The 20667-nt window shown below is 34.3% G+C and overlaps 2 protein-coding genes across 3 annotated transcripts in view; both read right to left on the reverse strand.

The window, feature by feature from the left end:
- The window catches only part of LOC142343208 (choline O-acetyltransferase-like), a 154507-nt gene that overhangs the window by 128474 nt on the left and 5366 nt on the right, over positions 1-20667 (reverse strand). The gene's annotated exons all lie outside the window — the stretch shown is intronic.
- On the reverse strand, positions 398-18256 carry LOC142343092 (putative vesicular acetylcholine transporter-A). Its single transcript, XM_075394779.1, has 2 exons — positions 18130-18256; positions 398-1174 (listed from the first exon to the last, which is right to left on the reverse strand). Exon 2 carries the CDS (start codon positions 1010-1012, stop codon positions 398-400), a length of 615 nt encoding a protein of 204 aa, XP_075250894.1. The 5' UTR covers positions 1013-1174; positions 18130-18256.

Raw genomic sequence — 20667 nt, forward strand, 5'->3', positions numbered from 1 at the left:
GATATAAGTTCAAGTCAATCCTAACTTTTGTGTTTAGTAGGTGTGTGAAAAAAATCACATGGTCTCTTTATAAACAGTAAGCCTTAAAGTTGCTTCAAAATTAGATGACGTTTTCGAGCAAAGTTAATGACGCAAAAATTGTATTAAAATATAGGAGTTCAAAAATAATTCCGTGTCGGGCAGAACAAAAGAAATGAATGTAGAAATTTGGAACCTATAGTATGTTTTGTCCTCTCGGCCTTTGTGGGCATATATGTTTCATACACCGCCCTTACTATCTGGACACTTATTAACGTGCCATGTTATAACCCATTAATTGCAATTGGGTTTTGAAAAATAGCCCAAAGGGAACAAAACAGAATAAATCTGAACTTTCATCTTATCATCTTTTATCAAGTTATAAGTAATCCAAATATTTTCCTAGTCCGGCTGTGTCAGCAAAAGCCGATCCGATTCCCTGCATACATCTGGCCAGGAACAGAAACATGTACGTCTCTCCGAATGCAAAGATGGTCGTGCTGGTAAACATGACAAACAACCCGAACACCATCGGGACCTCGTACCCGACTCTATCAATCAGGGTTCCGCTCACAGGGTTCGCAATCAGTTGGATAAACGCTTTGCTCGCAAATAGGAACCCTAGACTGGTATCTTCTCCTTCGTAGTAAGTGTCCGTAATGTACGTCGAATTGTTCCATTCCCCGTTTTTGAACTCAGATTTTTGCCCGTACGATGTTCGAGTATCCCAAGCATTTACTTTTCGCAAGTAGTCGGGAATAATTGGAACTATTACCATGTACAGCATGTTATCAAGTAACAAAGCCGCACTAACGATTATGAGAACTAGGATTCTTTGAAATTTTGCATCCTCGATGCGGGCTTCCATACTTTTGTACATTTGCATAAGGGCACCAGAGGATTCGGAGCGCCTCGGGGCCTCACCGTTTGGACCTGAATGCTCTTCGGAATTGTATGGACCCGACTTGAAGTCGCCGCCTTCACTCGGCATCATTTTTACAGTTGGTTCTGAGGATTCAAAGTGCTCCAGTTTTAGAATGTTTGGTAGCGTTAAGAGGGCTAGGGATTTGATTGGTTGAGAAGCGGAGCTTTTTGATTGGCTGATATACCGTGAGTTGGGATTGGCTGTTGCTGCACAGTCGAAATAGGAAAAGACCTAAATAGTTTCCTCAGTTTATTTTAAAAAACAAATATTCGGATGGGTTATTAAAAGGATTCGTGGAAGTTAGAAGAAAAAGTCACCTAACAGCAGAAAGCTTGTCACGCATCAGGTCAAAGTTAGGGTGCCGAGTTTCCAGCTATCAAATAAGAAGATATGAATTCACGTTAGTGCTTTTAAATTAGTAATCTCTTTGAAGCAAAGTGTTTGTTAGTCCATGTACACAATTACCATTCATATAGTTAGAAGGTTGCGAGAACAACCAATTAAAAAATGCGCATAAAGCATGACTTAGATATATGCAATTTAAATTTGACATGGAGAATAAAAAAAGCAGCTCCATACGAGTTCGAAAGAAACTTGGATAGAGAGATGAAGCGATTGATGGTTACGATGGCTGCTCTATAGGTTAAGACCAGTTGATAAGATAGATAGCATACCAAGCAAGAGATGCTGGTTCGAATCCATTGGCCCATTTTCAGGATAAGTGGACAATTAATTCGCTTAGAGCAACAAGCTAATGCGCTCTCAAAATAATTAAACTATTGGTGGACGTTTCAATTAAAATTGGAAACACGGTTGAAGATGGAAAGACTTCTAAATTGAAGTTTGTCCGAATTGAACTTTTTTACTTTCGTAATTTGATGAGAAGAATTCATTCAAGGTTCCAGACCATTGCAATTAAACTGCCAGTACTCAAATTTTTATTGAGCTATTTAATGCGGAGGAAATAAAAAAACACTGCTTTAAATCTATGTACCAATAAATAGAAAAAATATGCGCATTTCTGGATAACTTTTGGAAACTTAGGAATCATAGATTTGCTATCAAAATTTTTCATGGAATTTTTATTGACCTTCGTAAGACTTTGAAAGACTTCATTCAACATACTAGATACTACAGGATATATGAGTTTTTGAAAAAAAAATCTATTGAATTTTCTCTTTAATATTTCAGTGTAATAATATTGAGGTTTGGCAAACAAAACTTGAATCAGTTTTGATATTGAAAATTAATAGTTTTTGTCTAGCTTGGTTAAGATTGATATGTCAGTTTCTCATACTCTTTTCAGCTGTTTAATATTCGGGTACCTTCGTTTTATTCACACTTCGTCTTTTCCTTCGAAAACTTTTTTGGTTAAGGTGGCGTCACCTTTTATCTACAACGGAACCAAAAAAAGCAACTGATAAAAAAGTTATTCTTCTCTTTTTTCCGCTCACCAAGCCACTGAAAGTTCTCCAGATGTTTATTCTTTAAGGTTAATTTTTCAAACTTAATTTCCAATCAAAAGCAGTTTTAGAGATCATTTTTGCTCAGTAAGAAAATTGTGAAATTTGCTGCCAAAATCGGTTTTGCTCGTTTTCCTATTCATTTTTTAAACTAAAAATATTGGACATCTTGAAAGTTGAATTACTAAGAAACACACAAAAAAGTCGAATTGCACGAGGAAGTTAAAAAATCACTTGTGGTTGTTTATTCATAGAAATGAACGTTTTCAGCCGTTTTTGAACCGTTTCTGCCCGTATTTGACCCAAATTTCATATTGAAAATTGGGTCTATTCTGTTTCGCACACCCCAGTGCTGTTTTTATGACACCCAGTTACAAATTATGTGTTGTTATATAGCACGTTACTATGTAAAAATGCTGCAAAAGCGCCTGGAGGTCATAAAACATATATTCCAACTAAGCTGGGGGGGTGAAACTGAATAGATCCAAAAATTTTATATTTTCGATGTGAGTTTTAGATTGTGCAAATGTCTTTTTCCAACAATAAAAAAATGTGAAACAAACAGCAGCCCTGTTACAGTTCTCTGCTTGCCCAGAGATTACTCGGAGTCCAATAGTTGATCCGATCGGGAATGTCTATCAGCCACAGTATCGACTCCAAAAAACCACAAGGGAGTCAAGGTGAAACTCAAGATCGTGCAATATACGAAATTCCAGGATATCAATTAGTAACAATTTTTCCGGATATATTTTGTACGATTGTTTCGTTATTTTTGCGTTTTTCGGACATAATTTTGACAACCTGTTGGCTATTTTGTGACGTTTTTTAGATTCGTCAAGTCTTGTCAAAGACTTGCAAGTCTAAGTGCAAGTCTTAGCTATGTCATCCATTTCTACTAGCCGTAGAAATGCATGAGATAGCCAAGACTTCAATTTAAACGTGCACATGCTAACTAAGATTTGCATTTAGAGTATTGAGTCTAAGATCTGGCATGATCATAGCTCTGAATCAGTACTGATGTAAGCCATAGCGAAAGAGATAACTGAGTCCAGGGTTTTAAGGAATGCATTGGAAGTGGTGAACTTTAGTGAGAATTGCGGCGAATAGGTGAAAATAAAAACCTCAAGACAAAATTTATCGCAGTTGCTACAAAAATTTACTGCGAAGCTTTTTTTGCTTTCACCAAAATTCTTACATTTTGTTCTAGTTATTCTTCGACCCGGGATGATTAGGATTAGCATCATTGATAATGTCTTGAAAAAAATGTACTTACCAAGTTGAAAATTGACCCATGCGGATCAAATACTTGCGTTTCTTATGATTGATAGATCCAGAAGCGAAAACCAGTGACAGACAAAGAAATTTTTATGTAGTTTGTACGTAGTTAAAATTGTGTATGGATGAGCAATCTATAGGGAAAAAAGTTTTCACACCGTATTCGAACAACTTCTGATAAGCTTCAAAGTGATATGGATCAAAGTTGTCTCAAGGTCGAAATCTAACGAAAGTTGGAAGTTGCAATGAAACACTAAAAATGATACCACCATGATTTTGTGTCTTCCTCGGCGGAAATGAAGTCAGTTCTGTACGGTTTAAAAGGAATATTTATCCATGGAAAGACAGTATTTCAAATATAATTAAACCGACTGGATATGAAATCTCGAATGCAACCAGCCGCCAAATAATTGTTGTCAACTTGAAATTATCTGTTTCTGGGGGTTGCCGGTTGCGAAATATGATTAATAGGTTAGTGCTTTTTTCAAATAGGTTTGCACTTTTAATATAGGCTAATACTTCATCTCTAAACAACTAGATAATGCTAAAAACAGTAAGCCAATTGATTTCGGGCGTAGCTTTAAAGGGGCGCCTACCTAGGCTAAATTATGACATCAAGTGGGTTATCAGGTTCCGTTCTGAATGGTTTTTTATTTGTAGTGGCGCCGCCTTTTGTCAACAAAACGTTCACTATAAATTGTCTTATAGTACTTGCACCAATCAAGTTAGTTCAATCAATTCTTTGTCTGAGAAAACCCAATTTAATGTTTTTGTACTTGTTCACCCCAATGCAAAACATGGATGTAGAATCTCAAGTAAAATATTGATGTTGTTGTTGTGAAAAAGAGTGACGTACCTTACCCCAAGCAACATTTCGTGGCGAATAGTACATTTTATTGAGTAAATTTACTCGAAAATGTCAGTGTCATTCACGACTATGTTTTCAGGTTAGAGATGCAAGAGTTTGTGTGTACAATGGTAACAGTAAACCTAGCCAGTACAGACATGCCTCAAAGCTGGAACTATCCGTCATATTTGTCTACCATGCCTGTTTTGAGTAACTGTGGACAAGAGTGACAAGAACTTTTCACTGTTGTCTACACAATCACTGTTGTCATCAGTTACAGTAACCAGTTACCAATATAGTCAAAAACCAGCCAATCAGACCGAAATAAAGAAAGTTTAATGGGTGATTAGTTTCAGAAATCTTCCTCGTAATACTATTTATGGAATTCAAAGACAAGAAGCAGTTCTGTAATTACCGATATCGTAGCTCACGATAACATTTAACGTTTAAGTCTCAAGTAATTACTCATTAAATTGGAGCGTCATAATTTTAAGCCCATTAAAGAATTTATGAGAAAATTAACTGCTTAAAATTGTGGGAAATGGTTGCAGGATCAGTGAATACAAACAGCAAATTCATGTTTCTTGTCTGTGTTGTCCACTGTTAATGTATCAACGTTATTCAACGTTAACAATTATTCAACGTTGACAGAAGTGGTCTTTTGCGAAACTATTGAAAATTTTTGTGAAACGAGGTCGTTGTCATTGTTGTCCAAGCAACACGTCTCTAAAGTCTCAATACCATAAAATATGTCATCAAATGAAACAAAAAGCAACAAAACCTGGACATAGTTTTTCCGAAAGGCTTCTACTATACTATCGTGGAGGTTATCCATATTAAAGCTCATATTCAGCTCTTGAAAAAGTTTTAAAAGAAAAATCGAACCTTGCAGGACACTTGCAAGAAATACGTATTTAATTGCAAGTTTTTTATTCAAGGTAATAAACATTTTTGGCCAGAGGGATCATAAATTGAGAAAGTGCGGCGCATCATCAAGTACAACAACCAACGTTTCTTATTGCCGCAATTTCAAGAGCTTCAGAGGTGAGCAGCAAAAAAAATTCTGATTAAAATGGGTTTGAATATTTTGTATACAACTATACTATGATAAGGAAGAATTATAATACTTCGCGGTTTTTACGGCCCATTTTGTGTGGGAGCTTTAAAAAGACCAGGGATTTTTAGCTCAGCTATTTTTCATCAATCGATATTTTTCGTAGAGTTGATTGGAACCTTTAAGAAGATCAAGCGTGGAATATGTTTTTGAAAGTTTTTTACTTCAATTTTTGTGGAATTATCAAGTTTTAAAATTGTTGACCTCTTTTCTGATTTTCAACCTTTCTGTTCAGATTTTATTACATTCAATTTTTGACAAATTTATCAGGAATTTGAACAATTTTGACAATACCATAGTTATTATCATTTGCAATGGATAATCACAATTTTTATTCAAATCTTTTCAGAGTTTGTCTTAGTTTTTATTTACGCTTCACTACGTCAAACATTTGTTCACGAGGAGCTTAAAATTGAAGATTTCATGCAAATTTTGAAGAGCATGGTTTTTATTACTTTTTACAGACTTTTTAACACCAACAAAATTTCGAGTAGTGTTTTGAAAAATTGCTTAATGTGTCTTTTTCATTATTTATTCTGCAATGTGGGATAATTATTCTGTAAATCTTTTCTTATTACTTTAGTTTGACAAATCATTCCGTAAGCGAGTCGAATAAAAGAAAAATTTTTGGAGTAATTGTTGTAAAATTATTAACAGAGCTAATATACATAACCAAGATCATTTATTGATCTTCAGGATACAAAATGGGAGCAAAAGCAATTGGAACATATTAAAACGATTACAAAATATTAAGTTTTGGTTATTTTTTGCGCTTTACAGAAATCTATCAGATGAGAAATACAAAAAATTTTATAGAAGTGCTTTGGAACTGAACGTGCAGAGTTGTTCAACCAATAACAATAATTACTAAAGTTTGCGAAAAAATTGAAATTTTTGTGTTTTCTCGCTTGTTTGGCAATGAATATTGTCTGATATTTATCAAGATTAGTTTAGAAACTGCGTAGGAAAAAAGTTCGAATTTAGCTGCAGCAATTACGTTTTCAAAAAATTAATCGTATTATTACATTCTCCTTAAATTTAAACTTCATTTGAAATTTCAAAATTTTAGTATACGAACTGCGTAAGATTAAATCTGCAAACTCAGCTCTAACCAAGTGTAAAATGGAATAAACTTTCAGTAGTGTCATCAAAAAGTCGCTTTTCGAATAAAATTAATATAGCAAATATTGAAAACCAAGACCGCTTTTGATCTCAAAAGATCCACTATGGGAAACAAAACATTTCAAATCTATTTAATTTATCAAAAAAATAAGATGGCTATTATTTAAGCTTCCAGTTGAAAAGTGTAAAATGGAACTTGAGTTTTCATAAGGGTGTTTGGAAACTTATCCTGTAGAGTAAATCCAACAAGTGAAGAATCAAAATTTTCTATGGCAGGAAAATTTATGACTGAATATCATTCGCAATCAAAAAACATTGTTTAGGGAACTGAGTAAAATTAAATATACTCATTTAGCTCTAGCCGACAATTAAAAACAAAAAAAAATCCAAAAAAGGAAACTAAGTTTTACATTCCGTTTCCCAAATAAATTTTCATTCATTTCTACAAAACACTATTTTCACTTTAAACATTGAGCAAATAATATAGATAAGAGAAAAATTTTTGATCTCTGAGAACCATAATTGGAGCAAAAACAAATTGAATCGGTTAAAGTGATCAAAGTGGTCGAAAAATTTTTTTTGCACTTCAACTAATAATGGGAAATTGGAAGATTGAACTTGAATTGTTCAAAGAATTGTTTTTAAACGATTGTGTAGAGTAGTTATTTGATTATTTTCTCCCAAATTTCACCAAAGATAGCAAAATAAGGGTTGGAAAAAACTGATAATGGTTTTAGCATTAGGTTCATGCTCAGTAATGCACTTATCAGAGTAATCAAATTTATAGATGGGATGTTCAAGACATTAACTTGAAGGCTTTGCCAATTCACGTTAAAGAGTACAATAATATTTTTCACAGGTTTGGCATCACAGGTTTTCATATCAAACCATCGTCGAACGGGTTGCTGAGGTACTGGCATGGCCCGTGAAGCACCCCTAAATGTGATAGAGCTTAGCTTTCAAATTTAGGCGTCGTGTTTTTTGAAATAATTGGTCAATCAGATTCGTTTGTTATTTTCTTCTATAGTATGTGTAATATTTTAAGCAAACTTCAATTTCTATTTTTAATTGCCAATTTATCCGGGGTTTACAAATTTACAAAGACGTCGAAAATAAAGCTTTTATAGTTTACAAAAGATCACTACAATGATCTAAATAAAAAGTTGAGTATTTGCGTGCTTTTATCATGACTTTTGATGGAATCCACTGCTGAGCCGAAATGAAACAACCACGAGTAAATCAATCTCCTTGAAAAGTCAAATTCGAGCAGTTCTGAATTCGACCAACGAGACACAAAGCTGACAGACGACAGTTTTTATTATAAATTTGTAATAAAAAAGATTTATGATGAAATTTTGTGTAATGTTTACCGCTCTAAGAAAAAAATATGAAATTGTCATAGATCTGATTAAGAACGATGAAAGACTTGGCAGATGAACTGACTCTTGATAACGAAATTCCATGGCAAAAATTTTTCAATATCAGTAAAGTATGTTGAAAACGACGGTAAAACTTTTAGCATATACCAAAAAGGCACCTAGAAAATGTAAGCAAAAGAACATTAATTGGGAACCGTAAAAGAAAACATTTAGCAAATTCAAGGCAATCTGTTTCTAGTTTTCAATAAATCTCAGATATTTAGGCATCAAAAATTGGCAAAACTGATGAAAAAATTATTTTTAAAATTAAGAAAACTCATGATCGCCATTTTGTCGAATGAGTAGTTTTTCTAGCCTTTTTGATAATATTTTGAAACCGAGAAAACAAAATTTTCTACCAAAAAATCAATTGCTTTTTAAACCACTATCAAAATCTGGATTGGTCAATTAATCTCATTTAGACACCCAAAAAACTAAAAATTAAAGGTTGATAATAAAGCGTCAAAAAACAAAACAATTGAAAACTTAAGAATTGATCACAAAAATTAGTAAGAACACGGCTATCCAGAAACGAACTTATAATCGAAGTTATCGATTAAAAAAGGCTCTTCTTCGATTCCTCTCTTTTAGTCGCAGAACAGTCATCGCCCCAATACAATTCAAAATCGCTGTTTTGCGAAAAGCCTCCAGATATTTATTACTCATCTTTGAGCCATAAGAAGCTTATCAGGTCCCAATAAATAGCTAATAAAATTTGAGAGCGATTAATAAAGTGCCTTATAGAAGCAGACACTTCCAGAAGAATTCAAAATTAAACACGAAAAGCTTTGATGAAAAGCTATGATTTCAGAAAAATTTTGAAAACTGCAGTCAAGATTGTCAACTCACCGCTCTGCTAGAGATCATCTTCCATTCGGACTAATGTCGAGCCAATTACAAGTTTACAGCTCATCTAAATAAACCTATTCAAAGCATTTGAGCTAAAAGGGAAAGTGTTGTTTCTTATTCATCATTTAGTCTTATCGTATTTGAGGGCGATGTGTATACATTATATCGTTGCTTATACTGCCCGAAGCAGACATTGTTTAGTGTAATTGTTAATTGTTTCAAGATCCATGTAGCTTTATGCCTCAAGGAAAACATTTAGCGGACACTATCAAAAAAGGATACAATAAATGAGAAATATGGCCGAAAAATTTTAGATTAGGTGAAAACCTTTTTTCATAAAGATTTCATGTCATTTCTAGATAGAAAATACCAAAAGTTGAGCCAGTTCGCTTAGTTCTCAGCATTAATTAAAATAAAAACAATCCGCGATTTTTTTTTTAAAAAGCAAAAAATTTACTTGAGAAAGTTTGTTCCAGCTTAACAGAATTTTTTGCATGCTCTATAACAAATAGTGAATTGTGTCGAGCTATCTGATTTTCGTATAAGAAACTTTTCAGCGCTCATTAATTTTTTGCTTTCCATGTTATAATATGGCTTTCCATCATTTGCTTTTCATGCACAATCGATTACATTAACTCTCCCGCCTCAATCGGAAAAAGAGGGTGACTTCTCTAGCACCCGTTAAGAGGGAGGGGTAAGCTGTAGTCCCTGTCAAAAGTTACCCTTTCAGCAAAATTCTTGACCGTTCATAACGGACAATTTAGCGCGCGTATCCAAGTTTTGTTAACATTCTATAGCAGATCTTTTTTATATTTCACGTGGAAAATAGCTTGTTTGTTTGTTCGCTTGTTTATAAATTTTTTTCCAGAATTGCATTTATTATTTTTTGAAATAGTCTTATTTCCTTTTCCAGCGTATTTGTATTGAATTTGTAACTTCAAAACTGAGTTCTTCTAAAGTTTGCTATTGTTTCATTTTTTCCCGATTTGCATGTAAATAGCTGAACTCGGATACGTAGTACTACAAGTGAATTCCTTTCTAATTATTTCACTCTTTGTTCATTTCGTTCTTCCTTTCAGAAGTTAAAGCGCGTCGCGTTTGTGGTTTATAAAACAAAGGCAGATATTTAAAAAAAAATCACCCCCTCCCCTCCCAGAAAAAGGCCTATCTTTATTTGGCGTTCAGCTAACTTCCAATTTTTTTCAATTTTTTATGTCTATTTCTATATATCGCATTCTTTGGTATAATTCCCTGTTTTCTGCATTTTTTCATTTATTCGTCCTTTTGTTTTTGCCTACTTTTTTGCTGGTTATTTCTCTCTCAATTTTATTTCATGCTAAACTGCGCCTGGCTTCTCTGTTGGCCAGGCTGGCTTGGCCGTGTTAGCCCGCGGGGGGAATTTTGGATCTATAGTGCTCTAATGCGGACTCATTAGAGAAGTAATTTAATTAAAAGCATTTTAAACCTCTTCCAACCCAACCCCAAATCCAAAATCGATCCACAACCGCAGCCACCACCACCACCGCCACGAACAACCCCCCCCCCCCCCCCACGCAATAGACTGTACTCTCTCATCAGCCTCACGGTCTCTATTCCCCCCTCCCCGCCCGCCAACCCTCTCCTCAACTATTGTTCCATCTCTCTCATTCAAATATTCTCTTCCTAATTCTCGTGTACATGGGTATTCTAAAAAATGCACCCCCTTTTTTTAAAAAATTTTTATCAACTCGGATTTCAGAAAAAAATTTCAGAAAAAAATTACTTTTTCAACTTCAGATTTCTATATACTGTGATTTCACATATGGCTTCTTTTACCCCCTCCCCCAAAATCAACTTGAAGAAGAGGGAGAAGAGGGAGTAATTCCCACTGCACCCCGGCAGTTGTCAAACCTCTGTTTCCAACTTATTCCCAAATCGATCCCTCTTAGCCTCAGGAGAAGAGCACGCAATCATTCAAGTTCTATTCACTGTCCGCATTTCTTCTTAATTTTGCCCTATGACGTCACTTTCCACCCCATTTTGGGTTTTGTGAAATTCCAGGTGAACTGAATAGAAACCCTGCTGACCACGTATTATTAAGAGGGGCAAACGTACATGGGATCTGTGAATATCTTTTCCACGTGAACAAAAAATAATCTTCATCAGACGGGAAAAAATTAAAAGTGCTTTTATTGCACTGATTATGGATTGTATAGTTTATTAAGAGGTGGGACCAGCTATTAAAAATATATACATCATTATATATGATCACAAAGATGTAAAATTATCAATTACAAAGAGGGCGGAGATATTCGAATCAGTTCCAGTAAAATTAATTTGGTAACTTGCAATAAAAGTCTGTAAATCGCACTGTATGTCACAGAAAATAATTGTACAATAGCTATTGAAACAGCATGAAAAAAAGGTTTTACCACAGTTTTCTCTTAAAACCTAAACAATGAGGTTTTTGACAATTATTTCAAGACTATTTTCTGATTTCCGTTTGTGCCCCCAGCTTAGTGGGCTCATATCATTTGCCCAATATTTTTACATAATGATATACCATGTAATGACATGTGCTCCGTAACTTGGGGGAGCATAATGTACTGGGGGCACAAACGGAAAAGATACTTATTTTCTGCGGTTTATACTGGTATTGTAACGATTACAAAAGTTATTTGCCACGCACTTTAATGCCCTAAAGTATCAATCGCCTCCGGGATCTTTTCCGTTTGTGGCCCCAGTACGTTATGCTTCCGCCAATTACAGAGCACGTGCCATTACATAGTAAATCACTACGTAAAATTAAGGCACGTGCGTCTGGGGGGCGCAAATATTATACACTCACTAAGCTGGGGTGGGGGGCACAAACGGAAAAGATTCGACCTCCATCTTTACGTCTTTATCCATCTTTTGTAACTGTTTTCGAGTAAGCGTGAGCAACAGTGTCAACATCTTGTCATTGTTGTCACGGAGTTTTTTAAATAAAAAATCAAAGCTCTCTATGATTGAAAACACTGAAATTTATGAAACATTTTTTGACTGCACATATGCCATAAAGTATTAGAGCTTAGAGGACTCGAGCCTGCTTTCTCAAGAACCTCGGAGAGGAATGCTACCGTTGCACCAAAGCCTGGATGAGGTAGCAACTTTGTTAGCTTGATATACCACAAGCCGGGTTTTTACAGTATGATACAATACTGAATGGTCAACTGACTGTTGAAACTTAAGAAATCAGTCTTGAAATATATAACTATTTTAAGCACATTATAAAATCTTCAACCAAGACCGGAACATTACGGTGAAAAGAGATAATTTTATCAAATAAATTCACCTAAAAACGTCACTGAAACTCACAACCTTGTTCTATTATTAGAGCAGTAAATTCACGTGCACAACAGTGACCTTAAACAAAAATCAGTTTAGAGTTGCTTTGAAATTTGGAAAGTCCGTCACAGTTGTCCAGGATACCTGTTTTTGAGCTATCGTGGACAACGGTGAAAAGATATTGCCACTGATACCCATGGATAACAGTGGCGAATTCTTGTCAATGTCATGCACGCTCGCTCACCATCTTTGTTGTCCACTTCATCTTTGCTGTGCAGTCCAAATTTATATTGTCTAATTTCCAAGAGAGTTAGAAATTCAAATAAAACCCAAAAAACAGATACTATTTGATGACTAATTGCAAGAAACTCCTACGAAAAACAAACGAGGGACTTCAAAAGTTGGCAGCCTTTCATTTACCCAAATCATGGCTCACAAGAGATTTTAAATCTCTATTTCTGGTCGCAATCAAAAGATAAATAAATCAGAGCAATAAAGTTTTAGCCTAGTTCGTGAGGTTTGTGAAAAATGAAATATTCAAGTTCATGGACAAGTTTTACGTTTTCCATATGACAAAATCGATATGAGCGAATGCCGATATCTAGACTTTTTTGTCACTGCTGTTCATTCTTATCGAATCAATATTATTCTTCACGATGGACAACGCCAGGGTAAAGTGATAAAATCTTACGAGTTGTTCGCTTTTCTTCGAAAAAGGCTTAGAAAGTACTTCTCGGAAGGCAAAGTTTACTTCTTGGATGGCTATCTTGTAAAGTCTGCAGAGACAAAAACTAGAGTCCAATTTTTTCTAAGTTTTGCAAAAAGTGCCTCCTTCTGACTGAACTGGTGGATAGCATTGACCAGCACGAAAATAATTTAAAGAAAAAACTCGGATTTCATTAAAAAAGTCGGCAATGACTTGCATTTTACAACTAAGTGAAACAGTTTCGTCTAAATTAGACCGAAACAATAAAAATTTTTGCTTTTTTTCTAGATCTCGCAAAAGCTTTTAATTCCATTTTGCATAGATTTTTCCTTAAATAAAATGAATTGTGTGATTTATCTCAGGTAGCAAAAGAAACTCTGTCTTCATTTCTTGCTAACCGCGGACAAAAAGTAAAACTGAATGGCCTATTTTCTGATTGTGAAATTGTAAATCAAAGTATGCCACAGAAAACTGTTTTAGGGTATTTCATTTTTCTTCTTTTTTGTACGATTTTTTCTCTAGCACGACCAAAACTTCAGTGCGCAAATCACAGCTATTTACTGTATGTTCTGATCTGGAAAGGAAAGTAGTTTACATGGAGAAATAAAGGAAGTTCTATAGAAAACAGATGTGTGTGTAGATATGAACAAGCAAATTTTGAATACAAACAAAAGCAAACTCATGTTTTTCTGACCAAAAATTCGAAATTCAGATCGTTTTCTTGTTAAATTGAAGTTCTCAAAATAAATAAATGCTGCAGATACCTCGGTATTATTCAAATCGACAGGAGATTTAATTTTGATGAGCATTTGAAAAAAATCATAAACAAGATGGCTCATGCTATACGATCAATTTATATAAAAAGACATGAAATTCGTTGAAAACCTGCAGTCTTCTTTGAAAAAATCACTTGTGCGTTTATCATTACCCTTTTCAACAATGTGTTTTCAAAAATTATCTTATAAAACCAGTAATGTTTTAATCGACTGATTCACTGGGTTATAAAGCTGTTCTTTCTATGCAAAAAATTTGACAGAGCGAGAAATCTACTAAGACAGGCGAAAATCGAGCTGATCTCATAATAGCCAAAATGTCGCTGATCAAATTTCATTATGACCTGGTCAAACCTAAAGATTTAAAAATTTTCACGAGTGTTTGAGTTTTTATCAAAACCCTCGAACAAAACAATTCAAAATTAGACAAAATTTCGAAACCAACTTTGGAATGAACTCAATTGTACGTCAATGCGTACAAAAATGGAATAGATTAACACAATGGCCTCGGTTAGCAAGAAACGGCCTCGGTTAGCGGGGGGGTGTAATAGTACATTTGGATGCAGCACTGGTAATAATAGTAAACTTCTGTGAAGCTTACTGTTTTTGTCTACCCCTTTGAGGTTTAAATGCAGATACTTTCATAAAACGATTGTTGCGGCCTGGCGACCTTCTTAGAGAACCCATGAACAACAACACCATTTCGCCCGAAGGCGGAGAAGCAAACCCCGATTGGGCTTTGAAGAGAGGAAATTGTCCTAAGGGAGGGGAAGGGAGAAAGAAGGAAATTTGAAGTGTGTCCAAATACTCTCAACACAATCGAGCAAATTAGATTAAATTGGATTAAATTTAAAGTCGCGCCCTCAAAACATGAGACCGCTCTGTTTGATATTAAATGGTTCTCAAACAAGGCAAACAACAGTAATAGCAGTGAAGGAAGATGGTTAGCAAGAGCCTCTCACTGCTGGCGTTCAAGGTCAAATTGATTTGATCTACTTTTTACACTGTACTATCACAGAAACATTGTATTGTTTAGAATTCAAAATATTTGTATTGCTGCGCTGTCTTATGTCTTTTTATCGGTAATTTTGATGGAGTGTATTTGAAACAGGAAGTGAAATACGTGAAAATAAAGTCTCGAGGATGAATTGCTGAGGAGCTGAGAGAAGACAGAGTGGTTTTCTGTTCATGGCGCTTATTTGATTATTTGGATCTTTTCCGTTTGTGCCCCCCAGCTTAGTGGGTGCATATTATTTGCAACCCCCAGACGCACTGCAATATTTTTACATAATGATTTACTATGTAATGACACGTGCTCTGTCACTGGGGGGAGCATAACGTACTGGGGGGGGGGCACAAACGGAAAAGATCCGATTATTTTCACTAAACGAGAGGAATTTTTTTGATCACGTGCGTCTTTTCGAAGGTAGTTTTTTAGTCAATTATATAATATGGTAGTAGTGCGTTTGAAAGCTTTTTAATCCTCTGAAGGTATCATCTTACACTTCTGGGGTCAATTTTGAGCTATTTTTTATTTTGCCTTGTCTCAAGCTTTTTCAGCAGTTTTTGCATCCTTCTTCAATTTTTGATAGCATTTAGAGAGTTTTGTGTTCAAAATCAGTTTTGTATTAACACTTTTGGTTGACTTTGAGTTTTTTTATCACGAAAATCAGTCAATTTGTTTGCCAATACTTGTCTGTTTTTTTTAACATTTTTGCCTATTCCTTCAAATTCAATGATTCAAGTGACACTTGAAAATTATACAGCGCACTTTTCACTGACATAAATTAAATAGGTTTCTAATTTTCTTAGGGTTTTTGCTTTGCTTGTTAGTGGCCGGCTGTTATAACGCTTCTATAACAAAATTTTAACAAAATGAATTTTGTTTTGCTTTATTTCAATTTGACGTTTCTTCATTATTTGCGTGATATCTTTAGGCTAAGTTTCTTTCATCGCTCTCTCTGTTCATAAGTTTTTTTTGAAACAACCGCTGCTCAGCAAAGTAATCTGAAGTGAACAAAAAACGAAAACAAAATGAAAAAAAAAAGCCAATAAAAACAAATTTTAGATGCCCCCTAATTGAACTTTGTTCTTATAAGTATTTTTATACCATTTCTAATGGTTAACGTCATTGGTACATTTCTTTTTTCCTCTCATTAAGGAAGTCGAATATGTCTAGCTACGACATGAAATAAAAGGTACTTTCAAACTGTTTTCGCACAAAAATCATTTTTTCTGTTTCTTCTGTTCTTTCAATGCTAATGGGCTTATGGCTTTCAACGGCGACTATTTCCCGCCCATCTAGTGGTTATGATATCAACTGTTTTCTTTTCTGCAAAATGTTGGATTTGTGATGAGCGGAAATTAAATTGAAACCTTTTTCCGATTAATGGTTGGGAGGTTTTTTTGAACAAACTTGCTCAAGTTTTGTAGAGAATATATTTTTTTCTTTTTCCTTCTCCATCAATCTTCCCATTGTTCTATTTTTCCCTATAAAACTTTTGAGTTGGCCGTCAGTTTGTATTTTGTTGTTGTAAACTAAGTATCCTTCTCTATTACAAAATCTTTCCAACAGTACTTTTGGAGTCGCATTTGGAAATAATTTATAAATGCTTATTCAGGTTTGTCAGTTAGTTTTGTCATCTTCTGCTTTCCATCTTGTCCTCATTCATTTCTTTCAAAGAGTTTAGTGCAAGCAAGTAGGGGGCATCAGTTCAGTGAAGATTGTCCAGTTCTACGTTCGGCTATTTTTTCAGATCTGTTTACTTTTCTCCGCTTTTTTACGTTAGTGAGAAGTGAAATTGGAGTGGTGATTTTAGTCTCGCTGAAGTTGTAAAGGGGGAAAATTGAGTAGGTTTGACGCGTGATTTTTTTTTCAAATTACCTTTAAAGTGAAGTGAGAAGTGTGTTATTGCAAATTGATGTGAGAAGTGGGATTGGTTGCCATTGAGCATAAAATTTTCTCATAAACTTTCAGTTAACTATGAACCTTTATACAATTAGCTGTATTTTTTGTCGTATCATTTAATCTCTTTCGGAACAGGTTTTATGGGATACTAACCTGCATTTTGCTGTCAATTCAACTGTTTCTAATCAGAGCTGATGCCTTCTATGATTTTGGCAATAAAAGTGTTCAAGAAAGTTTGCAATTTTTTGTTGGTCACTATTTTGACATAGCTTTTTGTCTCATTATTCACATTATCGTGGTTGCTAATGACGATTAAATTCAATAAAAGAGTTCTTTCAAGCCGTAGCGGTTGATTTCTTTGATTTTAAAAAATAAGTTGATTCACTTTTTGCTAATTTTTGCTGGTTTTCTTGTTAGTCTTATCACTTTAACTAAAAAACCAGTTTTTCGTGGCCTTCAGGTGTGCCGTACTGATGATACGCCTATTAACTCCAACTTTTAGCTAATATCTTTATTGACTGAGATACTTTTTGTTTTCGAAATGAAGCGTTTTGTGGTTTTCTTTCTTTGAGGCCGCTGACTTTCAATTATTTTTTGCCGAATTGATTTTCGTCAATTTGCCTCCTTTTGTTTTTTTCAGCATTTTTCACAGGGTTGTTGTATTTTGTCCTCAATCTAATGATGAGTGGAGCCAATATTTTCAAAATTTGTAGTTATTCCTAAAACACTAGTTCATGGAAACCGAAACATTCATTTTGCGCACATAGTGTCATGGGCTTAGTGGAATGTCTCAATTTGATGTTGATTTAAAAATTAAAGTTGTTAGTTTTCATTTCATTAGTCAATTCAATTCTTTGGATTGACTAATGTTATGTTTTATTCTGTTATGTTTTATTTTTTTGAGGAAAGGGAAGAGGTCTAAATACAAATTGAACTTCCACAATTTTCATTATGCATCGACAGAATTTTCATTTAACAATCACCTAATTATGGTTTGAGGTCTCATCGCAAACTTATTTAAGAAATGCTGTGAATGTTGATAGTAAATATTAATTTTCAGTGCAAAATTCTTTTAGCGGTAAGTTAGAATTTTTATTAATTTGATTAATTTAATTATTTGTTTTTCGGATGATGGAGTTTTTATTTTTTAAATCTTTCACACCTTCAGGACATTTTCAAGACGTTCACCGCAATAGCCTGCACGAGCTTTGAAATTTTCAGTATCACATCTGACATAAAATGGCACAAATTTACTATGTCTTCACAACCCTGGAGCTCAGTCTAGATTGTTGTTTTAATCTCGTTAAAATCATAGCAATTGCTGATTGAAATTAGGCATTTCAAAATTACTAAAATCTACGAATTTATTGAAATTACAAAAATCTGCAAAGTTCTCAGAACTAACCGCTTCCGTTGAAATATTTCCTCTTGAAGTCAATAAATTGCAACTCGCCGAATGGGAGAAGAAATGAGTACATGCAATTGGATTTGTTGTGAAAAGAGATCTAATCTATTAAAGCGATTGATTGAGCGTGGAAGGAAAAGAAAACAAACATTTGCATTATATCGCTCAAGTTTCTTCCAGAGTCAACAGGAATTTCACTTTTCATTTCCTGGCCTTTTCCTATTTTTTAACTGAGCAAACAAGATTTCACGGGGACTCCATTGGAATGTGAGGTGATAATAGGAATGGACAAAGACCGTCAAAAGCGGAAAGTTTGAAGTAAATGTGAAAACATTTTCAGAAATTCAGAAATGAAAGAGAATGAAACGACAAACAACCTAGCAGGGTATTTCTGTCAGTTGCTTGCAATTGGCTCACGAAAGACAATTAATCAAGAATAGTTTTTGATTTATAATTTGTGATACAAAAGCAGTAGTTAAGTTTTTTTCAGTGTGCCAATACCTAAAATGCAAAGCAAAATTAAATATCACATTTCTTCATTCTTAGTATTCTTCTATTTTCTTCGAAATGAGCCATCGCTGAAAATTACCACACAGTTTATATTGTCATTGAGAAATTTTTAAATCCCGAGGCAACGCCAAATTTTTGAATGCCCTGGTAAAAAAAACCGGAACTAATTGATCAAATTTGAATGTTTTATTTGTTTTTTTTTAAGTTAAAAAACATAGCAGACAAAAATTAAATCACATTCACTCAGTTTTGATATCATCATTGCATGCCAAGTTCATAAGTTATCTGCTAATGATTTCCTGTGGTTCGAAACCGACCATACATCCGGTTTATTACGTTCAAAAACCAACATAACAGAGCCAACACACCGAATCGCAGAAACCGAACGTGCTGACAATCTCCTATATTCCAGTTCGAACATACCGACATTTCTTTACGTTTAAAAATGAACATACCAAATCTAAAAACCTAACATACCGAATCGCAGAAACCGAACTCACAGACCATTTCCCATATTTATTTTCAAACATTCCGACGATTCCGTACGTTTAAAAACATACCGAATCGCAGAAACCGAACGTACTGACAATTTGTCATATTTAATTTTGAACATTCCGACGAATCCGTACGTTTAAAAAACAACGTATAAACTGAACATACAAAGGATACCAAAGAAAAACGCACGGGCTTTAATCGTTTTTTGTCTTAATAAAATCAAACATATCGATGATTTTCTTACATTTACAAACGACGATTTCTGAAATAGGGTAATTTTGAGAGGGAATTGAAAACAGTAAGTTAATGTTTTTTAGCCAGGCCTTGTTGCGATTACAACGGTTGCATTACTTATGCCACTGTGCAGTTGATTAGGAAATTTTTTTGGCACTCTTTATTTCGAAACTGCGGTGGTAAAGGTGGAGGAAAAAGTGTTGGAAAAACTCACCTGATTTTACAATTTTTGTAAGTTATCTTTCTTTTGTTTTTTGAAAAAAGAATTAAAATCATTTGGTTTACAGAGAGATGCTAAGTGCTTTCTTTGAGCGATAAGAATATTGTATTTTTAAAAAATTGAAGGAAAAACAATATAGCTTTCACATTAATTTGAAGACCAATTTTTTTGGGCAAACTTTAATAAAAGAAAAAATGTCTTAAAAGTTCTTAAAGCTTTCTGAACAGTATGTTTTGCCATTGCACCCAATCAAGGCTCTAAAACTAATTGTTCTTCAACAGTATGATTACATAGATTAATACAAACTTTCCAATTTTCAAAATAAGGTCTCCAAATTTTCTCTTTGTAAACAAAAATATGCCATCGAATTTTGGAAAGACAAATAGTTACTTAATTGTTTACAGATATTCAGGATCAGCAGGCCTTAAACGACTGCTATAACGTATTAGCGATTATCTAAATTAAAACGCTTTATTCAGTTTCAACCTTTTGATGTGTTTTGATTGAACTATTGTTATGATTAGGAACTACCACTCTCCGAACCCGATGCTTGAGAAATTAGTGACAAAACTTCTAAGATTGATTTCAACTCAGTATTTTTCTTCTACTGAAGCTTATCAATCAATAAAAAAATTTCAAAAATCACTGATGTCTCGTTTGAATTAAGTTTATTAAGAACAGTCTTTAATTCAGTTTTCATTGTACCTCTGCCAACATAGATTACTTTCTAGTTAGTTTTGATTGAAACAAGCTTTAAGGAGCGAAAATAGAGTGAATTAACAATATCTAATGCGTCAAAATATATCAACTTTGTGGTCAATGCGCACACGTTTGAAGCTAGTTTTTGCATTTGTTAACTACTTAAAAATGAACTACTTATGCTCAATCACGAAAAAGCTTACTTCAAAGCTTACTTGTTCTCAAAAGTAAGTTTATTCCGTTCCCAAGATACACTTGTCGTATACACAAGCAGTTTATTCGCTGAAGGAACGAAATAGGAGATCTCAATTTTGTCCAGTTCTCTAAAGTCTAGTTCAGCTCTATCAATTTCTTTTTTGTGTATTTTGCGTGTATGTGAG

Source organism: Convolutriloba macropyga, chromosome 7 (genome assembly GCF_964194025.1).
Source record: "Convolutriloba macropyga chromosome 7, txConMacr16.3, whole genome shotgun sequence".
NCBI classification, from domain to species: domain Eukaryota; kingdom Metazoa; phylum Xenacoelomorpha; order Acoela; family Convolutidae; genus Convolutriloba; species Convolutriloba macropyga.